This window comes from Debaryomyces fabryi, assembly GCF_001447935.2.
Source record: "Debaryomyces fabryi strain CBS 789 chromosome Unknown contig00024, whole genome shotgun sequence".
Lineage (NCBI taxonomy): Eukaryota > Fungi > Ascomycota > Pichiomycetes > Serinales > Debaryomycetaceae > Debaryomyces > Debaryomyces fabryi.
This window is the reverse complement of record NW_015385450.1, coordinates 30,090-57,902: the sequence shown is the minus strand read 5'-3', so window position 1 is coordinate 57,902 and position 27,813 is coordinate 30,090. Positions and strand designations below refer to the sequence as shown.

Below are 27,813 nucleotides of genomic sequence, written 5' to 3'. Positions count from 1 at the left end.
TGATCGAAATAAGGTTTTCCCAGGGAATAACGCAACAAAATTACATCTAATTTATTCTGAGTGTATTCCTAAAGAGCAACATCGTATCAACCATGTTTGTAGATTAATCAAAGGTTAGGAAAGACTCGAAGGTGGATAGCGAAGCAATCAAGCACGTCATCATGACAAATACAAAATGGTACATGGGTAACATATTGGGAAGAGCTTTAACTTAGTCGTAATTGCCCTAACCTATTGGGGAGTTGCAGTCTTCGGTTATTAACCTTTCTTGACTAGCAAGAAACGATAATACAAGTAAAATAATTTATTAGTATCAATATAATTTACAATATAATATACAGTTTATAAATTCAAGAAGCAGGAGCTTCCGATGATGAAGAAGGGCGTGATTGGGTGGCTGGTTGAGCCTGTAAAGTTACACCACCTTTGACGTTTCTTGCTAAAGCTTCAAAAACCACCTTTAATTCATTAGGGGCAGCCTTAACAAATGGCAAATCAAAGAATCCATAGTCACCATTCTTTACTAATTCAGTGAATACGATGGTTAAACCCCACGGATGAGGCTTGTTAACAATATGTCTCTCTAATAAAACTCTAGTAATCAATTCCTGTACTGTCGTTTTGGTGGTAGCAGAACCCCAAATAGAGTTTGAGCTGAAAAAGTGTAAAATAATACCAATGAACCAATGCGTGTGGCTATTAGGGTAACGTAATTGGTTTGCAATGGCATTTATTAAATGGAATTTGAATTCCAGGGAGCCATGGTTCATCAAATCAACTAACAACGTGACATTGGATGATTTTGTGTTGAACCCTCTGTTGTTTGGTAATCTATCCGCAACCGCTGATATTCCAACGTGTAATACCAATGTGTTAATCAACTTTACATTGTAGTGGACAGTATCAAATCCAAAATCAGCCAGATCTCTAGGATGATTCAACTTCATACCACTATATATGCTTCTCATTAATGCAGGTGCTGGAATACGTAAGAAATTATCAACTGGTTTCTTCAATCCAACTTTAACTAAATCCTCAACCGGCTTGTAGGCAATAACAGGTGAGTCGTGGATTTCAGGTAATCTTTCGACTTTTAACCCTTGAGTGAAAGGATCTATAACGGGAATATTGGATGGAGTAGCTGACAAGATAATATTCTTCAACTGAATGTAATTATCAGGGATAGCGGTGACTAATTGATAATGACATTCAACTAAAAATTCAGGGTAATCATGGGCTAAGCCAGTAAAAATACGATTAATTGCCTTAAATATAACATTTATAACATCATGCTGAACAAATTCGTCTTTCGAATAAATGGCTTCAAATTTCAATACACCAGTCAATAATTTGACAACAATATTGTAGCCACGTCTTTCTGGTAATTCAAGCAATCTTGGTAAAAACATTCTGTGACTAATTAAGAATATCCACGCAAATGTAAAACCAGGGTAGACAATCGGTTGAAGTGAGTTTAAGACTTCTCCAATAAATGGATAAAATTCATCATCTAAGTGTATAGTAGCTTTCTCGTCTAACATTGAAGCATCATTCCAAGTACATAATAAGGATGAAAAAATTCTAAAGTAAGCACGCTCATTCCAACTTCCCTTGAATGTTTCATGATCATTTGTCAATACTAAAATCACAATTCCAATAATATTTTTCAAATATTCAAGTGCCTCATAAGAATGTTCCTTTTCGAAACTTAATATTATCTTCACAATCAAAATTGCTAATGCATCAACAGCTAGGTAGGTTTCACGTTGTGTTCTGGTTCTTAATTCATGTTCAGTAGCAAAAGATGTAACAGAAATTTCAGTGGCCGCCTTAAAAAAGATTTCAAAGTAATCTGGATCAGTCAATATTTCGTTATGCAACAAACTTTCAATAAATTGAGCTTGCAACGATTCACTATTATCACCATGCGCCAATAACTTGATCCATTCTGCGAATATATAGCCCATTTGACCGTAGAGTTCTGGTTGTGTTTCTGCCGCTGTTGACGAAGGAAGCGCCGACTTGTTTAATAATTCGAATAAGTTGTCGCGAGCTTGTTTGGCCAATTTATGTTCTTCTGTTGACTCATCACCTTCATATTTAGATAATGCATCTAAAGTGAAACCGAATTCTGATCTTAAGGCTATAGGCCTTAATTCCTCCGAACTAAAAACATTCAATAACAAATTAGCTGCGAATTTAGCCACAACTGGACTATTCGACTCTTTAATTAGTCTCCCAATTGAAGCATCTAATTTAATAGGCTGAACTAGCTGAACTTTTAATAATGAAAAAATGACAGGCATGTTAAATTTTCTTTGATCTGAAGAATGGACAAGCCACCAAGTAACGTCCTTAGCAGTAGAAGGTGAGTATTCACATAATTTATCTAAAACAACCACATAAATTTCATTACTCATAGGGTTTTCGTGACCTTGCGTGAAAAGACAATTAACGGTATATTGAGCGGCCTTTAATAATAATTCAGGATACTTCAAAGCATTGCTTTGAGCTATAGTCAAAGCTTGTGTCAAAGCGATCATAATTGGGTGCTCTGGTGCAAGTTCTGCCAATTGAGTCTCCTTTGCATCTTTCAATAATTGAATGGCCTTTTCACAATTCTGTGTGATTGCTGTAAAGAGTTGGTCAATAGAAACAGTTGTATCTTCTTGTTGTAAAAGGGCTAACTGCTGTTGAGGAGTCAACTGCCCAACAGGGGCAGCAGCAGCAGCAGCCATAACTGCTGGCGATGCTTCAGGAATGGTATTAGCACCAGCTTGAACAGGAGGCTGGCCACCTATATTGGAATCACTATTCGCTATTGGACCGTTTGTACCGAAAGTTTCATAGATTTTCAATTGGCTAGCATTAAGACCTTCCTGTTTCAAGCCTAATGGCTGTGGCAACTTTAAGGCATAGTCAGATGTGCCTTCTTCTATAAAAGGTTCATTTGGATTGCGCTTCTCACGAGCAGAAATGTATTTCTGCATCTTTTCATCGATTAACTCGCTTATATTACCAGCTGCAATTTTATCCACGATCTCTACGCATAAATCAACATTGCTTTGAACAGCTAAAGACAATTCAGCCAATGGTAGCTCATTTGGATTGATTTGATTGCCAAGTAGCTGTAACATAGTTGCTTCAATAGTTTCACTTAATATCTTACGTCCACTACATACAACCATACTACGAGACAATTGATGAGCTAAGTTCTGATAACCTTTTCGGAACTTAGCAACATCTGGCTCACAAGCAAAATCTTTCCTTATCATAGCTTCTGTAGTGGTTAACACAGCTTCAGAGACCCTACTTAAAATAGGAACTGCACATTCACGCACAGCACGAGATAATGAAGCCTGGAATGCACGTCTCAAGTTAGGATTCTGTGTGAATATCGTATTACCAATTAAGGTACTAAATGAAGTATCCAATTGAGTAGTTGTTGGTGCACTCTGACCTGGAACATTTGCTGTTGTACCAGCAACTTCATCAATACTTCCTCTCGCTTGTTGAAGAGAAGGAGGAACAACTTGACCCTGGGCTTGTTGCTGCAATTGAAGTTGTTGTAATTGCACATTAGGCCCTTCAGGGACGAATGGCTCTGAGGAATCAAGTGCCAATCTCGACATATCACTAGTTAAGGTGACGGTTTCTGGACGAATACCAAACATCGCTGCCAAGGCTGTAGGATTTGGATTATGACTTCTAACAATGGTTGAAGGCTCAATATCTTTAAGTTTCTTTTTGAATACATTTAATAAAACTTCAATTTCAAACTTCAAATTTAATTTTAAATCTGCACATTCATAAAGTTCGGCTAAAACTTTGATTATTCCTAGCAACCACGGGTTAGGAAGATTGAAAACTTTGGAATATTGAGCTTGATCTAAAATCCTACAAACAAATGGAATAATTAAATGTAAAGACTTAAAATCAAAAGACTCTACTAATAAAAATTTCAAAGCAATTTGATCTCTTCTCAATGGTCTGTCATTAGCTAAAGTAATTTTACCAAGCCATGAACCTAAATTCTTCAATTGAACTCTTTCAATGGATGAATCCTTAAAATTTCTAATTATGTGCTCGGCTTCCTTCAAAGAAAAATTCAAAACGTATTCGTAGAAAATTGCATTGTCCAAAGTTTCAACAAGAGTGGCATATAGCTTGTGGTTATTTGGCTCTGCCTTAGCTCTATCAGCAACTAAGTAATTGGCGAACCATAAAAAGTAATTTTCTGTCAACAATTCTTTAATTTCAGGCAATTTAGACGCCAAATTATCATCAGTCATATTGTTGACGAAGAATAATAATTTGTCTGAAATACTCTCTGCAGGTTTTTCTTGTTGAATTGAACCAATCTGCTTGTCTGAAACAGTAATAGATTGATATTTTGGTGCAGAATTGTCTGGTGTTTTTGAAGCACCAGCACCATCTGCTGATGTAGGCTGGCTGCTTGATGAAGCAGACGAGTCAGGACATGGAATACCATTAGCTGCATCTTTCACAATTTGAAACATCTTGGCATGCGCAGACAACGACTGACATTCCAATAAATGTTTACAATAAATTGGATATTCATGTAACCTAGACTTGAAGTTGTACAAGGATTGAACTGCGAATTTGAATAAATGCGAATCTTGTGGTTGGTTACATGATTCCCAGATAAAGTTAAGCGCAACTGTCAATGTAGTTCCCTGTATCAAATCCTTTTGTAATAAAGCACCAAATAAAAGTGAAGTAGATGCTAATGCAGTTAACGGATACTCTGAGAAAAATCTGTACTCATCAAGTAACGAGTGAATCATACATGCAAATACATCTTGGTCATGTGGATTGTCGCTTACCTTCATGCGAACTAGCATGTCAACAATGTCCTTAATTTCCATTTCTTTATTATACATCTTGGAATAATAAGATTTCATTTCTTGTTCTACTTGAGGAGGGAATAAATTATAGTCTTCTCCATTAGCTAAAATAGCCTCATCATGACCACAGCCAAAATTAATAAGTCTCGGATAAGTGGTTAAAAGCAGTAACTGCAAATTTTTCAATCTATCTGCATCAATTAATCCGTTGCTAGATTTCAATTTTTCTAACAAGTAGTATACAACTGGGATTCGCAATACTTTGTATAAGTCATTACTAATTTGTGGTTGTTGGCTTCGTTCATAATCTTGGGTAGCCCTTGCCTCTAAAATTTCTAACAATGCTTGGCAGAGAGGACCTCTTTGTTGCATATCTTGAAAATTGGCTTGAATAATTGGTTTACAGTCATAACCATAGTTAGTAGCATCTATAGCAAACGTTAATCCTAATTTAAAATTCAACGGCAAGAGCTTATTAAGTAATTCATCAATCAAATCCAACTTTGTAGCCGTCTTAACAATCTTGTTAATAGCCTCGGGTGTCGTTCTCTTGGTATAGTAATCGATTAACTTATTAAGAGCCAACTGAACGTCTAGTTCCTTAAACTTGTTTAATACCTTATCCAATGCATGAGTATTACTGTCCATCAATAAGGTAAACAATGTATCTATCAAATCAATAATAAATGTGTTCTTGTCCACGATAGTTAGTGCTGCAGCAATAAGATATTCAGGGAATACACGATAATCATGTTCAAAGACTTGACTCAAATAAATATTTAACTTTCTCTCTTTTTCTTGAATCTGGTTTTGCGCTTGCTGATTTTGTTGAGAAACCTTTGTCAACACTAATAATTCTAACTTACCAATGTTAACAAAGCGTAAGATATTTCTTCTTTGCTGAGGTTGTTTGCCATCATCATTATCATTAATATCGTCATCATCATCAAAGCAAAGAGTTATGTTTTTCAGAGCAGTTACATCATAACCGCCTTGTTGTGGGTCTAAAGTTTGTAAAATATACAACAATGTCTTACTAAACCACCAGTCATAATTTAAGAAAACATCTATAATACCTACTTTGAAGTCTAACGACGATAAAAGTTGAGTAATATTTGCAACTGATGGTTGAAGATTTCTTTGTGATGATTCAAATAAGTTTTCTTGAACATGAGAAAAAACTTTGTACCAATCTATATTAAATTTAGAATCTGAATCGATCGAACGAAAGCACGCTTGCAATTGAGCACCTTTGGCATTAGCTTCTGGTAAATTGTTAGCTAATGTTAAACCAGTGACACCTCCATGAGTATTAGATAGCCCCTGAGATCCAGGAATCAAAATCTCTGCCAATATTAAAGCTATGCTTTGATCAATTTCATTAGGCTTCAACTGTAAGAATGATGGCAATAATTTTTCTGGCAATAAATGCTCTGGGCCAATTTCTAGTAATAACTCTTTAAATGACATGTTGAGTATAGTTTGATAAAAACGATTTACTGGTTGTATATCTGACTTGAAGGCCTTTAAGGAACTTAAAGTTAATAATTTGTTAACTAATGGGAAAAATGGAGTGTTTAAAATGTGATCTAAAACTAAAGTCCAATCAAATTTGGATGGGAATTCTCTTGTTTTGATAACAGATAAAAGTTTTAGCGAATTTTCTTGAATGAACTGTTTAACAGGTTCTGTGTTTAAACTCTGAAATTTAATAACAATAATGAACGCTAATATTAAATCAATTTCAAATCTATTGACAAAATCTATAATATTAAAATCTTCAAGCTGATTAAATTCGTTAATTTGCAGGCAAAGAGTTTCTAAATTGTTGAGGTCTTTGGCAATATTATCTAACTCTTTCTTGAATAGTCTTTCAATCAATGATAATTTACTATTACTAGTCTTAGATTGTGATAATAAAACTGAATTGAAAAGCTTCTCTAAATAGATACGGAATACTAATGAATTTCTATTAGAATCTAAAATATAACGTATCTGCTTATAATTTGTATTCCAGTTTTTTTCTGTTAATGTCGAAATTAAGATGGATAATTGATTGGAGATTACCTTAGTTAATTCTGGATCTTGTTGACTATTATTAAGTGTACTTGATTGGCCCTTTGGGCTTTTATGTGGTAATGAAGACACGATTTATTTCTTTTAATTTAGAACTAAATGAAAATAAAGATTTAGTCTCTGCAATACCAAATGTCTAAGATCACACCGATATACTAGTGAAATATTTTGAACAATTAATTAATAATACTCGATGCAATTGGTATAATAGATCTAATCAGTAGTCTAAAATACTTATAATTAATTACAATTGTCCTGACGGTAAATAATTAGGTGAACTATATTGAATTATGGGTGAATTAAGACGGCGTCAAAAGGTTTTAAAAAATGGCCACTTTCTCAGGATTTTGTGTAATTTTTATTTTCAAAAATTACCCGGATACTATTTGAAGGTTACACGAGTATATAGGTCTTTGCAAGATTGCAATGCTGGGGTAGATATATTGTAATAGATATAACTTATGTAGTATGCTTATAGACTGCCGGCTTATATTAGTATTCCCTATACAATAACTATACCAAAATTTTAAAATTTTGACCTCCTCATTTTTTACGTTGTGTCACCTTAGTACAGATAGAAGTATTGCACAGTAGAAACAAAGTATTCATGTATTTGCTATTTAAATAACTTCGGAAATTTCACATTTCAAAGCAGACGATTCGGACTCATTATCATTAATCATGTTGTAGGCTCGTTTTAACAAGGTTTTTAAACGTATGTTTTCATCAAGAAGTTCATTATTGATGTCCGCGGATTCATTATCTTCAATCAGTTGTTCGTGCTTCAGGCATTTGGTATAATACGGAATCTTTAAATTATCACTGAATGATTTAGGTGGCAGTGAAGACAATTCACTGTTTGTCGTAATGTCTGAATATATAGAATCCAATTCACCATTGTTATCATTTCTGTTACCCAGTTTTGTAGAAAATACAGAAACTGACGAAAACCCAGACAGAAGTCTTTCAGAAGAAGAATATCTATCAATTTGCGAACTGCTAGAATTGGATCTATTTCTCGACAAATTAATTGATAAATTCTTAAATCTACTCATCATAGCAGAAGGAGTTCTCTTGTGGGACTTTATAGGTTTCTGGAATAATGGTTCTTCATACTTAGGAAGCTCCATGAATATAGAATCTTCCCAAGACAATAATAGATCACCGAAAAAAGCGCTCAAGTCCTTGACAGCTATTCCCCATTTGCTCTCATTCAATAAATGCTGATAAATAACCTCTTCATCACCTGTATCAAGGGTCATTAAAATAGGCTTATTCATTAATAGTAAACCTAATGATATTTTGAACATTCCAATTTTCCAGCCTTGGAGGAGGCAGAAATCCATTACCCTATTGACTATAGATAAATCAGGTGTGTGGCTCGAAATGAATGATAACCACCACTGATAAAGAAACACTTGCATGTCTACGAACTTATTTAAATGCTCATATAATTCGTTGTCAGTCTCTTGCAATATACTTGAAAACTCAAACTTCCATTTGTTCAAAGTATAAGACATAGTTGATGAAGTGAAAATGTCATGGAGCTCAGGCTCTGATTCCATAATTGTTACTAATGCATGAAATGTTAGGGTACTGTCGCTCTTAAAGTGGTAGTATAGAACCCCAACTAAAAATAATAACCCTTGACAGTATCCCAATTCAACATCATAGTTCGCGTACACGTTAAGAATCGTGGATAAATTATTTATAGTATCTTCATTTTTGAAAAAATTGACCAACGGGAATGTACGCGACAAGTCTTTGCTTATCTGCTTCGATATTTCCAAGCTGTATGAATGCTGAAAATTGTCATACACCAACCTCGATGTTTCTGGTATTACGTTGCCCTGGCTCATCAAAAATAATTTCTTCCATATGGTTGACCTGAGTTGAATTGGCAACCCTTGTCTTAAAAATAATAATTCTGTATAGTTTGGTAATGTGTTAATTGTGCTACTCGGATTGTTGATGAAAGAGATCCAAAACGATTTTTCAAGGTTCGATGAAATAACCCTTTGACATGAAACAAACGTTTTGCAACAATTCTTATATGCTGAATCATCGTATAGCGATTGACCACAGTTAGAACAAGTCGTGAATTCATCAGAACAGTAATCATAATCATTCATGTCATTTTCTAATCTTTCTATTCCATAATCATTTGCAGGCAAATCGCAATTACTGCTCCTATTCAACTCTATCTTTAACTCTAAATTGTGTAGCAACAAAGCATTAGTCTTAGAAATAGAAGAACTAAGTGATTCTTCAAATTCTAATAATGATTCCCAGTCAACACTAAAAGACATATTCATTTAGTTTAAAATTATAATTAGCAACTCTAATAGTATTAAGGAAAGTGGGTATAAGAAATATACAAAGGTTAAAAAAAACTTAAAAGGATCGTAGTAGTTAATAAATGATAGACAATAGTTGGAAAACCTTAAAAAAATTTCCTATATTAGAGTATAGATAGTAGTATCTTTTTAGGACGTAAAAAAGTACGAAGGGCTGAATCTGGTAAAGAATTGTTACATTTTGAATCATTTATATACCTTTATACAAACAAGGTAATTTTTTTACAGGAGGGTTTGTCACAAGAATGTACATTTCGCGAATTATTATGTCATCAAGTGACATACCCGTGTATCAAAATTTTTTGCGCTCTAGTAAGGCTACGGCTATCAAATCATCACCAATCAATTGTCATGGTGTATTACTTTAAGGCAGAAGTACAATCTGAAAAGGGTTCAAGCGAATACGATGATTTCGCTCTTGGTTCTGATGAAGAGAACGAGGAAGCAGTGATATATATGGGTAAAGATAAATTTGAAAATGAACACTTATTAAAGCATTCACACCCTAAGAATATCTGGTTCCATGTTGATAACTATTCGTCTGCTCATTTATATTTGCAATTGTCTAATGAGGACCAGTTGTTAACTTTTGATGCATTGAAGTTAAATGATAGCGTTCTAAAGCAACTCGCACAATTGACCAAGGCCAACTCCATTAAAGCGAATAAGTTAAATAACATAACAATCATATACACGCCGGTGGACAATTTGTATACTGACGGTTCAATGGACGCAGGAACAGTCACATTCCATAATCCTAAGAAGGTTAAAAGAATTCTAGTTGCTAAAAAGGAAAATGCAATAGTGAATAAATTGAACAGAACGAAATATGAGATAACGACTGAAGAATTTATCAAAAATCAACAGGCATTGCAGAGACAATATCTTGCGGACAAGAAGAACAGAGAAAGAGAAATACAGAAACAGGAACGAGAATTGGCTAAGCAGCATGAGGAACAAAAGAAGAGGAATACCGATCCGTATGCTGACCTCTTCACAGAACAAAACAAAGACTTGAATAGTAATGAATTTCGTAACGAGAACTGGGTTGAAGAAGAATTCTGGTAGAATTCTAATTCAGCATTATATGGCCTACAATCCGTTGGCTAATATATTTATTTATAGTAAATAGTCGAATATAGAAGATATTAATACGTCCTATATTTTTGTAACATAATTCTGAAGTATTCACTAACTAGTAGACTAGGATGCAACCAATCAATGATTGGTGGTGAAATACGTATTTTTCATAAAACGAAGAATGACTAGGAATCTAATGAAGAAGACATGAATTTAATCCATCTTAACTGGAAATTTACCAGCTTCCCTTTGGTCATTCCATTTTTCAACCCAATCAACTGGACACAAGGAGGTGAAAGTCTTGAAGAAAATTTGACATGGCTCGAATTCTTCTCCTTTAGCGTTGACACACTTGTGGTAATCAACGTACGATTGAGCACAATGCTTGGTTTGATTTTGATTTGGGAATCTTGGATCAAATTGTGGAGTTTCAAACTTAAAGTTTTCTGGGTCGAGAGCCATTTTGATTGTATTCTTGCTTCAATATAATCTAATACTTGTTGTTCCAAAAGCTATTCAGCGTCTTACGATTTTCATAAAGAGCTTTTAAAGGTTTTGTGTAATTTTCAATGATTGAAATTTTTATTGGTCAAAATTCGTGTCACGTGTCCGGACAAAAACGTACGACATGCTAATATACATAAGATATACAATTAATGGCCTATGCCAGATGAAGGTTAGATGACTTCAATTATCCTGGTGACTCCAACCACTCAATTCTAAGCTGGAATCTTCTTTTGGTACAAACAAAATATAGAGTATAGGCAATTGGTATATTTTATGACCATGTATGCCTGCGTCGTTCATGAAGTTATCGACATTGTTCCTTTGCTTTACTGTTTTGTTTGTTTGCTTGTAGTTTGGATTATGTAAAGAAGATTGTTTTGTTAGTTTATTATATTGTTTTAATCGTACCGTAGGATGATCGTTTCGTATAGTAGATTTCAGTAATTCACTAATAGTTAACATCTTTGAAATTGCATTTGATTTTCCTGCAATTAGAAGGGGTTCTGTTTGTGATCGTAAGAGATTCGTTATTTGGGTGACTTTAGTCTTGATGGAATCATTTTTATTTATTATGGTCAAATTTTTGCTTGGGATGGTCTGCAGTCCTTTGGATCCTATAACTTTTTGGTATAGTGCATTAGATTCAACTTCGAATAAATTCTTTTCTTCTTCAAAAATATCTTTGGATATGTCTTCATTGGTTTCTATTACATGCGCAGACATGGTATATGATAACTTCTGTAAAACTAACTATATGATCTTATGTATGCAATATATATCTCTGTAAAAAAATTCATATCTGTTCACGTGATTATGCTGATATGACATGGGTTCGTTCTAGCAACTACTTGAATTAACGATAATTGATTATAATCACTTCCTAATCTTATTCCTGATGTGGCTTTCTTCTGGGTTGCTATTGACATTGGATTGGCTGTTTGCTGCTGGATGTATTTGAGGTGATTGCAATTTGGAACTTGTTCTTGATGAACTAGCTTTACTTCCCCTGCTATTATTAGCACTACTTAAAACAGTTGATGAGGTATCTAATTCTACCCCATATCTACTTGATGTAGTTTTGTCCATTAAATCATTGAATTGGACCATATCCAAAAGACTCGCGTGCGATTGACGTAATTTATGAGAACTAGTCTTCCGGGTTATTGGGATCGATGCATGAAAAAACGTTTGTTTCTTCTTGGGAATGTTAAAACTGCCATGTCTATTAACAAACTCGTTGCTTATATTGCCGTTGGAGTAATTTGCTCCTTGTGAAGTGTTAGAGAGTGTTGCAAAACTTGATAACGAGGAATTGTATGGTTGATACATAGGCTTCTGATATTGCTGATGCGAATAACAGTTTGGGTTGGCGCTTGAATAGTACTGACCGTTTTGTTGCATATAATACGCATTAGTATTTATTCCAGCTTGGTTCTTGGGTGGTAAGTTGTGCATTCCGTGTATAGGTAAATCCTGCTGAGATTGAGAAAACGTATTATTCCTTGGATACGGGTAATTAGTGTATGGTGTATTAGAAATAGTAGTCCCTGTTTGTTGAAGGTGGTTTAATCGGGTTTCTGCATCGTAAAACTTATCACAAGGCAATTTTGTATTGACGATTGGGGCGTCATTTAAACCAGAACCTAAAGTATCTTGAATACCAGTCTTTTTCAACTCAAGTGTATTGCTGTTGTTATTGCTATTGTTTTTATTGTTGCCGATATTATTATGCGAGTGTATTTCGCTCATGAATACAAGCGGACTTGAATTGAAAAAGCTCTGGGTTGGGGGTTGTGGCAATGGTGGTGGGTTGAAGGGCGGAAAATTCATCATATTTTTGTTTGGAGGAATGCCATTAATTTCTTCCAGAGTCGTAGAATCATTCAAAATCCTTTTGGCTTGAAACAATTTCGATGGACATAAATTACCGTTATTATCAATCCCGTCTCTTATTGTTATTAACCTATTCATAAAGCTGTATGTTGATTCGAGGAATGGTGTCTCAATAGAAAATTCATCAGAAATTTTTAATAATTTTAATAAAAGGCTTGTGATATTGATTTCTATTCCCCGGCTAAAGTCATAAAACAATTTGGTGGCATCAAGATACTTAGGATAAATCTGTCGGTTATTTGAGCAGGTGATTGTTCTTTTCATTCGTTGATTGCTTTCCAATAATATCGATGATTGTAATAATTTTTTAGAACTCTCAGTATATGGTAATGGTAACCCTTTAATCTTCAAGTATTTGCATATTGTCAATATTTCTTGGAAGATACCTTTCATCAACGGTGCAACATTGATCTGCTTGGCTAATGACAAAATATCCGGCTCTTCAAATATTATTGATAAGCTTTCGAAACAGATAACCCTAATGATATTCTTCCAAATTATTTTTGAGAGGCGTCTGTGATAATCTGCTGGTAATACCACTAACTTTCCCTTCAATTTTTGGTCATTGAACACGTTTCTAAGCCTGATCAATGTACCTCCTGCTGGACCTTTTCCGTCTACCGCCGCCGTCGAAATCCCTTCTGATATCTCTGACGTGTATCCAACCATAATGGTCGTAAGATCGTTCATTAGCCTGAAACAGTTCGAGTTGTGACTAACACTCCTACAATCGACATCTGAGTAGATCGACAACACGGCATTGTCTGGAAATAGGTCTCTAAATTTTGCGGCAATCCAAATATCCTCGTTCGAGTCAACTAGAAACACCGTTTTCTTATCTATCATCCCCTCCAACAACATTCGATTGTTCTGCAACTCTTCATAGCACTTGTATGTTATAGCAACTATATCAAACTTAATGGTGGCTATTTTATCTTCCACGAACGTCGAAAGCTGCTGCATGTCACCAACAATTAAGTGCGGCAAGTATGCAAACGTCTCCGTCTCCAAAACTAAATGCCACCATTCATCTGGCATGGCTGATCTTTTTTCTTTCAATGGGACTACCGTCACCTGCCATTTTGCTTCTGCAAACGCCCATGTTAAGTACTCCAAACTCGAAGACTCTCCGATAAGTAAGGTCTGGGGATTATCCATTCGATTATGTAATGACTATCCAAACTCGTGAACCTCAGTTTAACTGCCTATTCTAAGATCAACTTGTCCCAGAAAGTAATACTTCTGCGATATCACGGATGTATTCAATAATTTATGGTCTAATCTAGACATCTTTGGAACCACAAATATATTTTTCACAACCATCTGGGTCTATGTCACGTGATTGGAACATTTCCAAAATCGTGAGTCGGTAATCTCATTCGGTGTTAGTGCAGATTTGATTAATGGCTGCAAGAGCTTTGGGTGTATGGGCTACGTAGAACGAAGGGTTGTAGTATTTGTCTAAATTAAAAAAATGCTTTTCCCCTTCTTTCTCATCTACTGGGTTTTATGTTTTATTCAGAATGCCTTAGTCATGGAATAAGCAAGACAGACAGGTTTACAATTAGTAGCACTCCTTCCAAGTATAGTAGCAAATAGGCTCCGATATATATAATTTTTGGCCCTCGTGATGTCTGAGGAGCGAGGGAATATTCATTGGAATCAGCTGAAGCTTTAAGAAAACACCCGTAAAATAGAGATTCGAGTATATACATCGGATGGTCTGTAAACCGGAAACTTTAATCGGTTCTTATTCGATGAAGTAGTTGCATCTCCATTAGCACCCCTGATCTGAATGTTCCATTTAGAACATACTCTTATAATCAGAATTATTATTTTACCACCAAGTCACTGTTAAATCATTATTTTCCCTAATCAGTCATACGTGAGTTTTTTTCTGCCTATCGCAATGTTACTATTTTCGTGAAAAACTTCTCCAGATTTAATCAAACTCGGAGTAATCCGAACACCCGATAATGTTTACCCGGCCTGGTGTAAGAACTACCGAATTTGCAAGGTCCCAGTAAGACTTGGGACCACGGATTCTCCATACTTTAACCATTTTTTCCGGGTATTGAAAGAAAACTGAATCAAGAAGCATCAAATAGCAATTATCACTTTAGGAAGTGATTTATGATTAATTTTAGATTACAATTGCCATTTAAACGAATTTTTAGCCAGTTAGATAACAAACTTGCTACTACAGTCTCAACAAGATTTCTGATTACGAATAGATACATATCGAAAATGAGCTCTCCATGTCCATATAAGCAACCAGAACACAAGTTGACCATGATCCCAGGTCCAATTGAGTTTTCGGATCCGGTCCTTTATGCCATGTCGACCCCTTCGCAGGCACACACTTCTCCAGAGTTTATCAAGACCTTCCAAACCACTTTGCAAAACTTGAGAAAATTATTCAAGTCAACTGACAGCAAAGCGCAACCATATGTGTTAGCAGGTTCGGGTACTTTGGGTTGGGATGTTGTTGGTGCTAACTTGATCAACCCAGGCGATAAGGTGTTAGTTTTGTCCACTGGATTCTTCTCGGATTCGTTTGCTGAATGCTTAAAGGTCTACGATGCTAATGTGGATGTTATCACTGCAGAAGTCGGTAATGTTTTGCCATTAGATAAGATTGCTGAAAAGTTGAAGTCCGAAAAGTACACTGCCATTACCATTACCCATGTTGATACATCAACTGCTGTTGTCAGTGACATTAAGGCCATTTCGGATGTTGTAAAGAAAGAATCTCCAGAAACTTTAATTGTTGTGGATGGTGTCTGTTCTGTTGGTGTTGAAAACTTAGAATTCGATGCCTGGGGTATCGATTTCGCTTTGACTGCTTCACAAAAGGCTATTGGTGTTCCAGCTGGTTTGTCCATTTTCTACGCTTCTGAAAGGGCTGTCACTAAGGCGTTAGATAGAAAGAAGGATTCCTCATTTTTCGCATCCATGAAGAAATGGACACCAATCATGAAGGCCTATGAAGGTGGCTCTGGTGCTTATTTCGCTACTCCTGCTGTTCAAACTATCACCGCGTTAAAGGTTTCTTTAGATGAAATCTTAGGTGAATCCTTAGACGCCAGATTTGCTAAGCATGAAGAAATTTCTACCCAATTTAAGAACCATTTGGCTAAATCGGGATTAAAGATCTTACCAATTAATGAAAAGGTTGCTGCTCATGGTTTAAGTGCCGTCTATTTCCCAGAAGGCATCAATGGTGCTGATTTCCTTGCAAAGGTTGCGGGTAAAGGCTTCACCATTGCTGGTGGTATCCACAAGGCTTTGGTCGGTAAGTATTTCAGAGTTGGTCACATGGGTTTCTCTGTCTACGAAGGGCATGTTGACAAACTTGCTAAAGCTATTGATGAAGCATTGGCTGAAGTAGGCTACAAGAAACAATAACTGTACCTCTCTGAATAAATATCATATATATTAACTAGGAACTAAATAAAAACTTTTTTGTTACCGCGGCGAAAACTATAGAACTTTTCTTTGATCTACATTTTGATAGATGGAATAATCTTTACTCTTAATTTCTTTACTATACTCTAAACTTCCATACAATGGCAATCCCATTTCCAGATATTGATCCTTATGATATATTAGAAGTGGTGAAGAGTTCCACGCCTATTGAAATTAAAAAATCATATAAAAAATTATGTTTGAAGTATCATCCGGATAAAATACAACAATCATCATCAATAGAAGATACTGAGTTCTTCCCAAAACTTCAATTTGCATACAGTATACTAAGTGATCCTATCAAAAGGCAAAGATATGACAACACCGGCTCATTAGGATTTGGGGAAGATGATATAGACGATGAATATTTTAACTGGAAGGACTATTTTGATTCGATGAATGAAAAGATAACCATTGATATGATAGAGGAAGACAAATTGAAATACCAACATTCTACAGAAGAGAGAGACGATATCTTGCATAATTTTGTCTATTACGAAGGAGATTTCATTAAGCTTTTCGAAGTTATACCACATTTGGAATTCGATGAAGTACTGGAAGATAGGGTATTCAGACTCATTGAAGACGCCATAAATAATCAAGAATTTGACACTGAGTTAGACCAGGCTACGTTGAAATCGTGGGCAAAATACAAGAAATCTAGGAAAACAAAAGTAAAGCAGATGCTAAAGAAATTAGCCAAGGAAGCCAAGGAGGCAGAAGAACTAGAGAAGCAAATAAAGGATAAAGGCAAAAGATCTTTAAAGAACGAAAATGACTTAAAGTCCATAATCCAAAGTAGACAAGCTAATAGGTTGGATAGCTTGATTGACAAATTGGAAACAAAGTATGCTGATAAAAAAGGCAAGAAAAGAAAGCCAACCGAGATAAACGACGACGAGTTCGAAAGAATTCAGAACAGTCTTGGAAGTAATAAGAATAGAAAGACAAAACGTTGATTCAGTTTCAATCTTATTTTCTAAGTTATATAAGTCATCCTCACATGTAATTCGTACCCTTCCAAAATCGCAATACGAATATATGTATAACAGTTTCAATAAGCAAATCTAGCTACCTATCTTACTACAAGCTAACATTATTGAAAGAAACTCTTTTCTTTCCGTCATTGTCCCTGACCCTTCCCTACGTACATCCTATGTCAATAATATATAAGAATACCAATATTAATCGACTATTACTTCCATAGTGTATATACAGGACCTTCATCTCTATGTACTGAAAACGCGTTGTTTATTTTGGATCTCAATGATCTCTATAATCAATTAGTTTTAACAACTATAACTCGATTACGCTATGAGTGACGTTGAATCTATAAGCTCAGGCTCTGACTATATGTCAGATGATTCTGTCGAATTTGCTCCTACTGCTGTTACTAAAAAAAAAAGTAGTTCAAAACCACCTCTTTCAGACTCCACTAATACTCCCCAAGCTTCAAATGGAAAAAAGTCAAATGCTTCAGATCAGTATCAGAAATTATCACAATTGGAACATATATTGAAAAGACCAGATACTTATATTGGGTCTGTTGAAAGATCTCCAATTGAGATGTGGTGCTTTGACCCAGTTGCAGAGTCGATGGTCTATAAAGAGGTCAACATTGTCCCAGGTTTATATAAGATTTTTGATGAAATCTTAGTTAATGCTGCCGATAATAAAATCAAAGATCCAAGCATGAAGAACATAAAAGTTAAAATTGATCCGGAAAACAACATGATAGAAGTCATGAATGATGGTAAAGGTATTCCTGTTGAGATCCACGATAAAGAGAAAATGTATATTCCTGAATTAATTTTTGGAAATTTATTGACTTCTTCAAATTATGATGATAATGAAAAAAAAGTAACGGGTGGTCGTAATGGTTTCGGTGCTAAGTTATGTAACATCTTTTCCACTGAGTTTATATTAGAAACTGCGGATTTAAATACTGGGTTGTTATATAAACAAACTTGGACTGATAATATGTCTAAGATTTCTAAACCAAAGATAACTAAATTAAAAACTAAGAAAGAATATACTAAGGTTACTTTCAAACCTGATTTATCTAAGTTCAACATGACTTCTTTGGATGAAGAAACATTGGCCGTTTTAACAAGAAGAGTTTACGATTTATGTGGTACTGTCAGCAATTGTAATATTTACTTAAATGATAAGAAATTGAATATTCGAAACTTTAAGAGTTACGTTGAAATGTATGTTAAGGCGATCAAAGAAAGAAACCCAGATCCTGAACCTGTCGATGGCCATGTCCAAAATTACACTACTATTGTTCATGAAGTATTTAATGACAGATGGGAAGTAGCATTTGCCGTCAGTGATGGAACTTTCAATCAAGTTAGTTTTGTAAATTCCATTGCAACAACCGCGGGTGGAACTCATGTAAAACATGTATCTGATCAAATAATTACTAAATTAATAGCTACTCTCGCTAAGAAGGAAAAAGGTAAAAAAAAGTTAATGATTAAAGCACAAGAAGTGAAAAACAATATGTTTTTATTTATAAACTGTCTTGTTGAAAATCCTGCCTTTACTTCGCAGACTAAAGAACAATTAACTACAAAGGTATCACAATTTGGAGGTAAGCCAAGTGAAAAAATTGCGATCAGTGAACAGTTCATAAATAAAATATTAAAAACTAGTATCGTTGATAAAATCAGATCGATTGCTAACGCCAATGAGGATAAGGCATTGCAAAAAGTTGATGGCTCCAGAAAGCTGAGAATTAAGGGCCAAGTGAAATTAGTTGATGCAAATAGAGCTGGTACAAAGGAGGGACATAAGTGTACCCTTATTTTGACAGAGGGTGATTCGGCGTTATCGTTGGCTGTAGCAGGTTTAGCGGTCGTTGGTAGGAATTATTACGGGTGCTTTCCATTGAGAGGTAAATTATTGAATGTTAGAGAAGCTTCCACTGAACAAGTATCTAAGAACGTTGAAATTAATGCTTTGAAACAAATTATAGGCTTGCAACACAAGAAACACTATAGTTTAGAAAATATTAATACTTTAAGATACGGCCATATTATGATTATGACAGATCAAGATCAAGATGGTTCGCATATTAAAGGTTTGATTATTAACTTTTTGGAAACCAGTTTTCCAGGTTTATTACAGGTTCCAGGCTTTTTGTTAGAGTTCATCACTCCTATTGTCAAAGTGACAGTTAATAAGAGAGGAAGTGGTAAACAGGTTATCCCATTCTATACTATGCCAGAATTTGAAAGATGGAGAGATACAGAGGGTCTCACTTGTCGTTGGACTCAAAAGTATTATAAGGGTTTGGGTACATCAACTGATGCAGAAGGTAGAGAATATTTTTCAGCTCTTGATAGGCATTTGAAGACATTTCATGCATTGCAAGGGGATGATCAACAATTAATTGACTTGGCATTTTCAAAAAAGAAAGCAGATGATAGAAAAGAATGGTTGCAAGGATTTGAGCCAGGTACCCATTTGGACCCTGATTTAGAAGAAATCCCAATAAGTGATTTTATCAATAAGGAATTAATCTTATTTTCAATGGCCGATAATGTTAGATCAATACCATCTGTATTGGATGGTTTCAAGCCAGGTCAACGTAAGGTGCTTTACGGTTGCTTCAAAAGAAACTTGAAATCTGAAATCAAAGTCAATCAGTTAGCTGGTTATGTTTCTGAAAATACAGGATATCACCATGGTGAACAATCGTTAGTTCAGACTATTATTGGTTTAGCACAAGATTTCATTGGTTCGAATAATTTAAACATTCTTAAGCCAAATGGTTCCTTTGGTTCCAGAGCAGCTGGTGGTAAAGATTACTCAGCTCCGAGATATATTTTCACGGAAATAAATGAAATTACCCGTAAAATCTTTAATCCCTTAGATAATGCTTTGTATAAGTATGTCCAGGATGATGAACAAACCGTGGAACCTGAGTGGTATTTGCCAGTTTTGCCAATGATTTTAGTTAATGGTGCAGAAGGTATTGGTACTGGTTGGTCTACTAACGTTCCTCCTTTTAATCCTATCGACATCGTGAATAATATTAAGAAGTTAATGAATGGAGAAGAAATGAATGAAATGTCACCATGGTATAGAGGGTGGGAGGGAGAAGTTGTGACCAATGGTAAGGATAAGTTTAAGATTATTGGAAGAATTGAGCAAACTGGTGAAACCGAAGTAGAAATCACAGAGATTCCTGTTAAAACATGGACTAACAATATGAAAGAGTTTTTGTTGAACGGTTTAGGTACTGAAAAAGTTAAACCTTGGATCAAAGACATGGAAGAACAACACGGGATGAATATAAGGTTTGTCGTTAAGCTTAGTGCTGAAGAAATGGCTAAGTCGTTAAAAGTTGGATTACTAGAAAGGTTTAACTTGATCTCATCTGTCAGTTTAACTAATATGGTAGCATTTGATCCAATGGGTAAAATCAAAAAATATGAAAGTCCCTTGGAAATTATGAAAGATTTTTACTATGTCAGATTGGAGTACTATCAACGTCGTAAAGATCATATCACCGATGAAATGCAACATCAATTGACTAAATTATCTGAACAAGCAAGATTCATTAAATTAATCATCGATAAAGAATTATCAATTTCTAATAAAAAACGATCTCTTTTGGTTGATATATTACAAAAATTGAAATTTGTCAGATTTGACAAAAATGGCAAACCAGTCAATGAAGCTAATGACCCTGCACTTTTTGTCGATGCTGATGAAGTAGCCGAAGAAGAAGAAGAAGAAGTTGGAGACATCAGTCAAATCAATGCCGGTCGTATTCCTAACGAAGATAGTAATGAGCATAAACCTGAAACAGTTTATTCACATTATGATTATTTATTAGGTATGACAATTTGGTCTTTGACGAGAGAAAGATATGAAAAGCTCTTGAAACAAAAAGAAGACAAAGAAAATGAATTGAATATTTTGTTGCTGAAGTCGGCTAAAGATCTTTGGAACGAAGACTTAGAGGACTTTTTAAAAAGTTGGCAGTTATTCTTGGAAGATGATTTCCGTAAGAGATCAAATATAGTTCCTGCTAAAGGAACAAAGAGGAAAGCCAGAAGAACCAAGGCCGTGAAACAGGAGCCAAATGAACCACCAAAGAAAAAGACAACTGCTGCTAAAAAACAATCTACGTTGCCCATACCAGTAAAGAAGGAAGCAAGTAGTGAATTTCCTTCATTTTTCACTGAAAGCAAATCACCATCCGTAGAAGAGAAAAAGAAAACAGTAGCATCTAGATTTGATGATAGTGATGACGACGAAATCTTGGGCCTTTTCAATTCTAAATCCACGTCTAGTTCCAAGCCTATAGTGAATTCAACTCCGGAGCCATCAACTAAGTCAAGATCAAAATCTCCAAAGCCATCGAAGGGTAGTGGGTTGAGGGAGGAGATTGACGATTTGGCTATTGAAGATAACGCACAGTATGCCCAACCTCCTTCCGGCAAAAGAAAAAAGAAATCGGCAGTTTCTTACAAACTAGTTTCAAGCGACGAAGAAGCTTTCGAAATCAGCGATGAAGAAGAAAGTGATGAGGAGTACGAAGAGGATTAATCTATCCTACCCCCTCTTGTTTCTATGTTATTGCCATAATATATATGTATTAAATTTCAATAATTTAATCTTGCTTCCAATCGTGTAGAGCATTCTCATTGACTGTCGTATATCTATAAAACATTCAAGTATGATTCTCTCTTGCAAAAAATTGAATGATTTCCTTTTTTAAAAAAAATTTATCTATATTATTCCAAATCTACGAAATACTGCAGAAATTCATAAAATTCAAAATTCACAAATCATATTAATTCTTGAAAAAGACAAGTTCAATTTGAATATTCTAATGTCAAATAAAAAAATACCCTTTCAACAATCATACAAACATGAAAACAGTATATGAGGTTGAAGAACTAAAAAGAAAAAATGCAAAAACGTCAAATGATCCCCAGTAAGTAATATTCGTATAATTTAATAAAGGTTCACTTGCGTCGAAAATATTTTACTATCAAAATATATATGGATCTACATTCAGATAATACGATATTTATCTATGGAGGTGACGTATATTGCCGTATCCAACCTACCTTCGACCCAATTCTGGATCTTTTTTGCTCGATGGTCAGCGACTCCATCTTTCGCTGTGACATACCCCCGACCCTCAAACTCGCGACCATTACCCAGAACGGTGACCCAATATCGTAAGGGCAAATTTCATGGACTCGCAATTCATGACGTTTCTCGCTTAGGATGGTTCGAGAGTACTAGCCTCACTGGCCTTTTGTTCGATGGTCATGGTTTATTGTTGAGCTCTCGCCTCCGTATTTTTTTTTCACGATCGTAAAATTAATATACGGTACCGCCTTTATTATTTAATACCTCATTTCTGAAAATTAAATATATAAAGACCCAAGAAGAACAAACTCTTTAATACAGCATTAGTTTGAGATTATATTCGTATCCTATGTATAATTATGATTTATTTTGAAGCAAACGTTACTACTACTATTCCCAATCCGCCAATTTCCATGAATTCAAATAATAAATACCCCAAGAGTAATAGTATAGCAGGCTATTCTACAAGCAGTCATTCAGGAATAGATTATCCACATCCAGAGTATGCGCAATCGCAAAATCAAATACATCAACAGCATCCGGCATTGCCACACCAGCAAATGCCACCCCAACAAACACATCAGCAAACACATCAACAAACGCATCAACAAACGCATCAACAAACGCATCAACAAACACATCAACAAACGCATCAACAATACCGTCAGCATAGTGGATACAATTCGAAATTTACTCCACAAGACATCCAGGTTTTGAAACAGTTGTTGGTCGCGGGAGAGAAATATAAGTGGAAGCAAATCACCAAGGAGATCAACTACCAGTCTGCTAGCAGAAAAAATATGGTTAGTGAGCAAGGTGGATTTGGATGCTCGAGCGATGACAGTAGCACATCTAACAGCTACGGAGGTACAACCACGGGAAAGTTGAAAAATGTTTCACCTACGTTTGTCATTAAGCAATATCAGGCATTACTAGGATTGCCTAATAACTCTATGTATTTTGGTCTCGTTGGATCATCATTACCTTACGTTGCAGGATCCAACGGGTGGGATGACATTGCTAACGTCTCTGGACTGTATGATGGCATACCCGACGCTCAGAACGAGGTTGAATAATAGATACACCTTATGTATTGCAATAGACATATATTTATTAGGTTAGAGTTTATTCTTGTATTTTGCATTCCCGACAAGATCCATCATTAAGGACATCCTTGTACTTGTCAATATGACCCAATTGTTCTTTCGGAAAAAGCTTATCTCTGAGTAATCCTTTTAATAATTTACTATCAGGGAACCCATCGAAATAGTAGTCTTCATCTTGTGTTAATTCTTGCTTCTTGAATTTTCTCTTGTATATGATTTCAGGCTGACTTTCAGCGGCTCTTATCACTACTACTTGAAAAAGACCCGGGTTATTGTACACTGGCTGAAGTGCCACTTCAGGAATGAAATTCTTTTCAGGGTCACTGAATGTTTGCATAACTTCTTGTAGATACCACACTGCTCTATTGTGCCATTTGCAAGCAGCACAGAATTCTATAGACACCCTAGGGTATTTGTAGGCTTCCATATCGAATTATGTATTTTATAGCAAAGAAAATTGAATCAACATTTATCGCATTAATATAAATGCGATAATCTCCGGAGATGAATTTTTATTCACCCTAGGTGGTCTCCTAGAACGTATAAAGCGTAATTACCAATCTACTAATAGTAAACGTATGTGACTACATAATGGAATACTGTTGGATGCTCGGCACATAAATTAATATATATATATATATATATATGTTGCATAGCAAAAATTGTTTTCTATATCTAAACAATTTTGATGCTGAAGGGTAATATAATAAATAAGGGAAGGATAAAAGTCATTACGCCATTCCTAACCAATCCCAGTCACTTTTCTCTCCTTCAGTTTTTACATGCTGTTGAAAATTTGGAATTGAAAAGTTGGGTGAGTGGTTCAAATAATCTATGTTGTAATCCATTTCATTGATTGGATTTAGATTTGAATCAACATCAACGTTTTCAGCGGGACTTATGTTGGATTCTTCACTTTGATTTTCCCTTTCTGTCTTTGGAGGTTTTCTAGTCGATGATTTGGGCTTCTTAACAGGAGATGTTTTTGAATTGGATGTGACTGTATCTCTTTTCGGAGACACCTTAGCATCTACCAGCGTTGTCTTGCCTATAGGTGTAGGGTTTAAGTCATCACCATCGTCGTTGGCGGATCCTGAGATCAGTTTCTTTGAGGAGGTATTTGGGCCTCTTTGTCTTTTCTTTATAACATCGGTTTTTAGGCTTAAAGGTCTAACAACTCCGTGCAATTTCAAAAATAAACCACAGGCGTTGCATAATGCTTTACCTTGTGGATCACGTCTCCATAGAGGGGTGGCTGTTGTGTTACAATTTGTACAAGAAATAGGGCCTGAATCGTCTTTTTTAGATAATGGTCCGTTGAAATCAGGCGACACTATTCGAGTTTGTTTCTTTTTGCTCTTCAAGACCTTCCCCTTTTTAACAGAGTTTTTTATTTCATTTGGAATAGTTTCGTTTAAAAAGGTTGGTAGACTAGATGAGAATGCATCCGAAGTGTTAGCTCTCTTATTTTGATTGAATGAGTTTGAATTTGAGGGAAATGCATTTTTGTTGAAACTATCAAAGTAGGAAGTAGACGTCGCAGAAGTGGAATAATCGTAAGAATCAAACGTAGCGCTTGAAACGGATTGGCCAGTTTGAGATCCTGACTTTGGTAGGGAATTCAAACCAGGTGATTGCTGTATTATGAACGAGTTTGAATGGGCTAATGGATATGGTGGATTTTGCCCTGTGTTTTCAAAATTTATTACATTTTGGTTATTCAATTGATTGGTAAAAGGTGTGTTGCTCTGGGATCTAAAATGCTCATTGAGGCTCACCATGGAGTTGTTTTGCCTTTCTAAGTGTCCATTAGAGAAGCTATTAAGTATTGTGGATGGTCCTATTGTTTGTAGTGGCGAACTTGATGAGTAGTGGCTGTCAAAGGATGAGCTAATATGATTATTGTTATTATTGTTATTATTATTATTAATGTTAGCTTCACTTTCCATTTGCATTAATAGTGTACCTTGTGATGCGAGTGAAGGAGTATGGCTCCTGGAGTCTCCATGCAACATGGTGATTTGACTTTGAGTATCTGAGTGAAATGAATTCGAAAAATTGAGTGCCGGACCGTCAAATGCCATTTGGTCTAATTGAAATGAAAATGCACCTTCCGATTCCATATGTGATTCCAATGGCTGCTTCTTCGCCGCTGCCAACGATGCAGACAAGTTCGAGTGTGGTTTAATACTAGTGACCAAGGGAGAAAAGTCAGCAGGTCTCTTTTTGGTACTAATAGAATTATTAGTTTGGCTATTATTGTTGCTGTTGATTGTGCTATTGCTTGTATTTTCTAACTGTGCCATTTTCTGGATATGGGATTTGTAGTCGAATTCATCGAAACCGGGCGATGCAGATCTTGATGTAACATCACTAGACGAAAAGCTGGTTTCTGGTTCACTCTTAGATTCTTTAGCTCTTTTGTAATCCTGTTGGTTGTTGACGTACATCATCCTCCACGTCAAATTCTCCATGCGTTCTTTGTAAGGTAACAGTTCTCTCGCTTTGCTATACATTTTCCACAAATTTTCCGTCACCCCCTTTTCTAGTGGATTATCAGGCTTCCTCTTATTGGCATTTTCATCATTTAAGCTGAAGTGGAATTTGTTAGTCAATAGCCGGTCTCTACCTTGAATCTGTCGTGTCCGACTATACAGTTGAGAATTATTTGCATCAATATTCATCTCTAGGTTCTGCCTCTATAACGTAGCAGTTTAATCAATAATAATGTGATTATCTTTTAGAGCTATATTCACTCTCCAATAATCAATTAATAGTAAAACAAACGGTTTATTTTGTCATAACTTGTCGTTTTAGTCTAATTGAATTCCAAGATGTCAATCAATAATCCCGATAAAACAGTGGTAGCATCACACCTCTACTATCGGAATATCAAGCAATTTTTAATTGGCTCGATAACAACTGATTATCGACATTTCGAGATTATGCTTCAATGATAAACGGCTAGCTCAATTAGGGTTTTGTTCCGTCCACCTATTGAAGTACACGTCCTGTAGACAACAAAAATAGAACTGAAACCAGCGCTTTATGTTAATTGGCCGATGTATAGTGTTGACACCAGCATATTTCGCTAGCTTACATCCTAAAAACCGCCTGCAATTAAGCCGCTTAACTTTTTTTAATAACTGCAGAAGGTTCAAGTTCATCCAACTATAAACATGTAGGTCCTTCTAAAAGGTTGGCCCATATGTGGGTTATGGCATCATAATAAAGCTTATGTCCGGAAAAATTTGGCTGGAGATAACCCTGTGAGCAGACATAAGCGAAAATTGACCATCGCGATTATTTAGTACCAATTTATATATATAGTTCATTAACTATGCCATATTATGCAGTAGCTAAAGGTATAAAACCAGGCATCTATACAAGCTGGAACGTATGTAAACAAAACGTTAGTGGTTATAAAGGTGCAGTTTTCAAGAAATTTGTATCTGTTAAACAGGCCCAGCAGTTCATTGAAAGCAATTCATCTACGACACCGTCACCGCAAACAGCACGATCCCCATATGGATCGAAGCTTTCCAATTCATCCAATTATACAGGAACAATCCGGACTAGTAGCGCTAGAAATGATTTTCAAAATATAAAGCTTGAGTATCACGAATCGGTGCCTCATTTGAAGGTTTCACTAGGAGCAGAATATCACAGTCGAACGGCAAAGTTTACTAGCCAGAGCAATAAAGTAGAAGATTCTGATATTAAGATTCAGAAAATTTATGTTGATGGAGCTTCGCGAGGTAACGGGAAGATAAGAATGCCTATATCTGGGTATGGTGTTTTCTACGGTGCCAATGATGAGAGAAATGGTGCTATATCACTCAATCAGATAGACGACGTAAACACCAATAAACCAACAAACCAAAGGGCAGAATTATTTGCTATTAAACACGCCCTAATTGATATTGCTAATGAGATAATCGAGTGTAATGAAAAGATTAGCACGAAGTATGAGATTTATTCTGATTCCCAATACGCTCAATCTTGTATAACCAAATGGTGCGATGAATGGATGAAAAACAACTGGAAAACTTCACAGGGTAAACCTGTAAGTAATAAGGACATTATATCTAGCGTTATACCTATTCTAAACTACATTAATCAGTATTACAACAAGCATCATTTTGGAGACTTACAGTTTTTCCATGTTAGAGGCCATAAAGGTGATTATGGCAATGAAATGGCAGATAGACTAGCTAATATAGGTGCTGATAATATGGAAAAGGAATTAAATGCCGAATAATATCAACACTTTATAGCTTCTTATTGTATATAGTATTGCTATCTGTAAAATACATTTATACTAGATGATTTAAGCCT

At 35.5% G+C, this 27,813-nt stretch overlaps 13 protein-coding genes across 13 annotated transcripts; 6 read left to right on the top strand and 7 right to left on the bottom strand.

Annotated features, from left to right (window-relative positions):
* Window positions 1–350: 350 nt before the first annotated feature.
* Window positions 351–6,338, bottom strand: CDC39 (CCR4-NOT core subunit; the record flags this gene model as incomplete). The annotated part of the gene is made up of 1 exon (XM_015610495.1): window positions 351–6,338. One exon carries the CDS (start codon window positions 6,336–6,338, stop codon window positions 351–353), a length of 5,988 nt encoding a protein of 1,995 aa, XP_015468684.1.
* A 1,226-nt stretch (window positions 6,339–7,564) lies between these two features.
* AC631_01664 (TBC domain-containing protein) lies at window positions 7,565–9,253 on the bottom strand (the record flags this gene model as incomplete). The annotated part of the gene is made up of 1 exon (XM_015610494.1): window positions 7,565–9,253. One exon carries the CDS (start codon window positions 9,251–9,253, stop codon window positions 7,565–7,567), a length of 1,689 nt encoding a protein of 562 aa, XP_015468683.1.
* Window positions 9,254–9,652: 399 nt separating this feature from the next.
* AC631_01663 (uncharacterized protein) lies at window positions 9,653–10,369 on the top strand (the record flags this gene model as incomplete). The annotated part of the gene is made up of 1 exon (XM_015610493.1): window positions 9,653–10,369. One exon carries the CDS (start codon window positions 9,653–9,655, stop codon window positions 10,367–10,369), a length of 717 nt encoding a protein of 238 aa, XP_015468682.1.
* Window positions 10,370–10,594: 225 nt separating this feature from the next.
* On the bottom strand, window positions 10,595–10,843 carry AC631_01662 (cytochrome c oxidase subunit VIb; the record flags this gene model as incomplete). The annotated part of the gene is made up of 1 exon (XM_015610492.1): window positions 10,595–10,843. The coding sequence occupies one exon, from the start codon at window positions 10,841–10,843 to the stop codon at window positions 10,595–10,597; it is 249 nt and encodes an 82-aa protein (XP_015468681.1).
* Window positions 10,844–11,068: 225 nt separating this feature from the next.
* Window positions 11,069–11,611, bottom strand: AC631_01661 (uncharacterized protein; the record flags this gene model as incomplete). Its single annotated transcript, XM_015610491.1, has 1 exon — window positions 11,069–11,611. One exon carries the CDS (start codon window positions 11,609–11,611, stop codon window positions 11,069–11,071), a length of 543 nt encoding a protein of 180 aa, XP_015468680.1.
* Window positions 11,612–11,761: 150 nt separating this feature from the next.
* On the bottom strand, window positions 11,762–13,939 carry AC631_01660 (uncharacterized protein; the record flags this gene model as incomplete). Its single annotated transcript, XM_015610490.1, has 1 exon — window positions 11,762–13,939. One exon carries the CDS (start codon window positions 13,937–13,939, stop codon window positions 11,762–11,764), a length of 2,178 nt encoding a protein of 725 aa, XP_015468679.1.
* A 1,089-nt stretch (window positions 13,940–15,028) lies between these two features.
* Window positions 15,029–16,189, top strand: AC631_01659 (pyridoxal-phosphate-dependent aminotransferase family protein; the record flags this gene model as incomplete). The annotated part of the gene is made up of 1 exon (XM_015610489.1): window positions 15,029–16,189. The coding sequence occupies one exon, from the start codon at window positions 15,029–15,031 to the stop codon at window positions 16,187–16,189; it is 1,161 nt and encodes a 386-aa protein (XP_015468678.1).
* A 161-nt stretch (window positions 16,190–16,350) lies between these two features.
* On the top strand, window positions 16,351–17,208 carry AC631_01658 (uncharacterized protein; the record flags this gene model as incomplete). The annotated part of the gene is made up of 1 exon (XM_015610488.1): window positions 16,351–17,208. The coding sequence occupies one exon, from the start codon at window positions 16,351–16,353 to the stop codon at window positions 17,206–17,208; it is 858 nt and encodes a 285-aa protein (XP_015468677.1).
* Window positions 17,209–17,563: 355 nt separating this feature from the next.
* On the top strand, window positions 17,564–21,814 carry TOP2 (DNA topoisomerase 2; the record flags this gene model as incomplete). The annotated part of the gene is made up of 1 exon (XM_015610487.1): window positions 17,564–21,814. One exon carries the CDS (start codon window positions 17,564–17,566, stop codon window positions 21,812–21,814), a length of 4,251 nt encoding a protein of 1,416 aa, XP_015468676.1.
* A 914-nt stretch (window positions 21,815–22,728) lies between these two features.
* AC631_01656 (uncharacterized protein) lies at window positions 22,729–23,445 on the top strand (the record flags this gene model as incomplete). Its single annotated transcript, XM_015610486.1, has 1 exon — window positions 22,729–23,445. One exon carries the CDS (start codon window positions 22,729–22,731, stop codon window positions 23,443–23,445), a length of 717 nt encoding a protein of 238 aa, XP_015468675.1.
* A 49-nt stretch (window positions 23,446–23,494) lies between these two features.
* On the bottom strand, window positions 23,495–23,902 carry AC631_01655 (uncharacterized protein; the record flags this gene model as incomplete). Its single annotated transcript, XM_015610485.1, has 1 exon — window positions 23,495–23,902. The coding sequence occupies one exon, from the start codon at window positions 23,900–23,902 to the stop codon at window positions 23,495–23,497; it is 408 nt and encodes a 135-aa protein (XP_015468674.1).
* A 304-nt stretch (window positions 23,903–24,206) lies between these two features.
* On the bottom strand, window positions 24,207–26,159 carry AC631_01654 (GATA-type transcription factor; the record flags this gene model as incomplete). Its single annotated transcript, XM_015610484.1, has 1 exon — window positions 24,207–26,159. The coding sequence occupies one exon, from the start codon at window positions 26,157–26,159 to the stop codon at window positions 24,207–24,209; it is 1,953 nt and encodes a 650-aa protein (XP_015468673.1).
* Window positions 26,160–26,815: 656 nt separating this feature from the next.
* Window positions 26,816–27,736, top strand: AC631_01653 (ribonuclease H family protein; the record flags this gene model as incomplete). The annotated part of the gene is made up of 1 exon (XM_015610483.1): window positions 26,816–27,736. The coding sequence occupies one exon, from the start codon at window positions 26,816–26,818 to the stop codon at window positions 27,734–27,736; it is 921 nt and encodes a 306-aa protein (XP_015468672.1).
* Window positions 27,737–27,813: the final 77 nt, after the last annotated feature.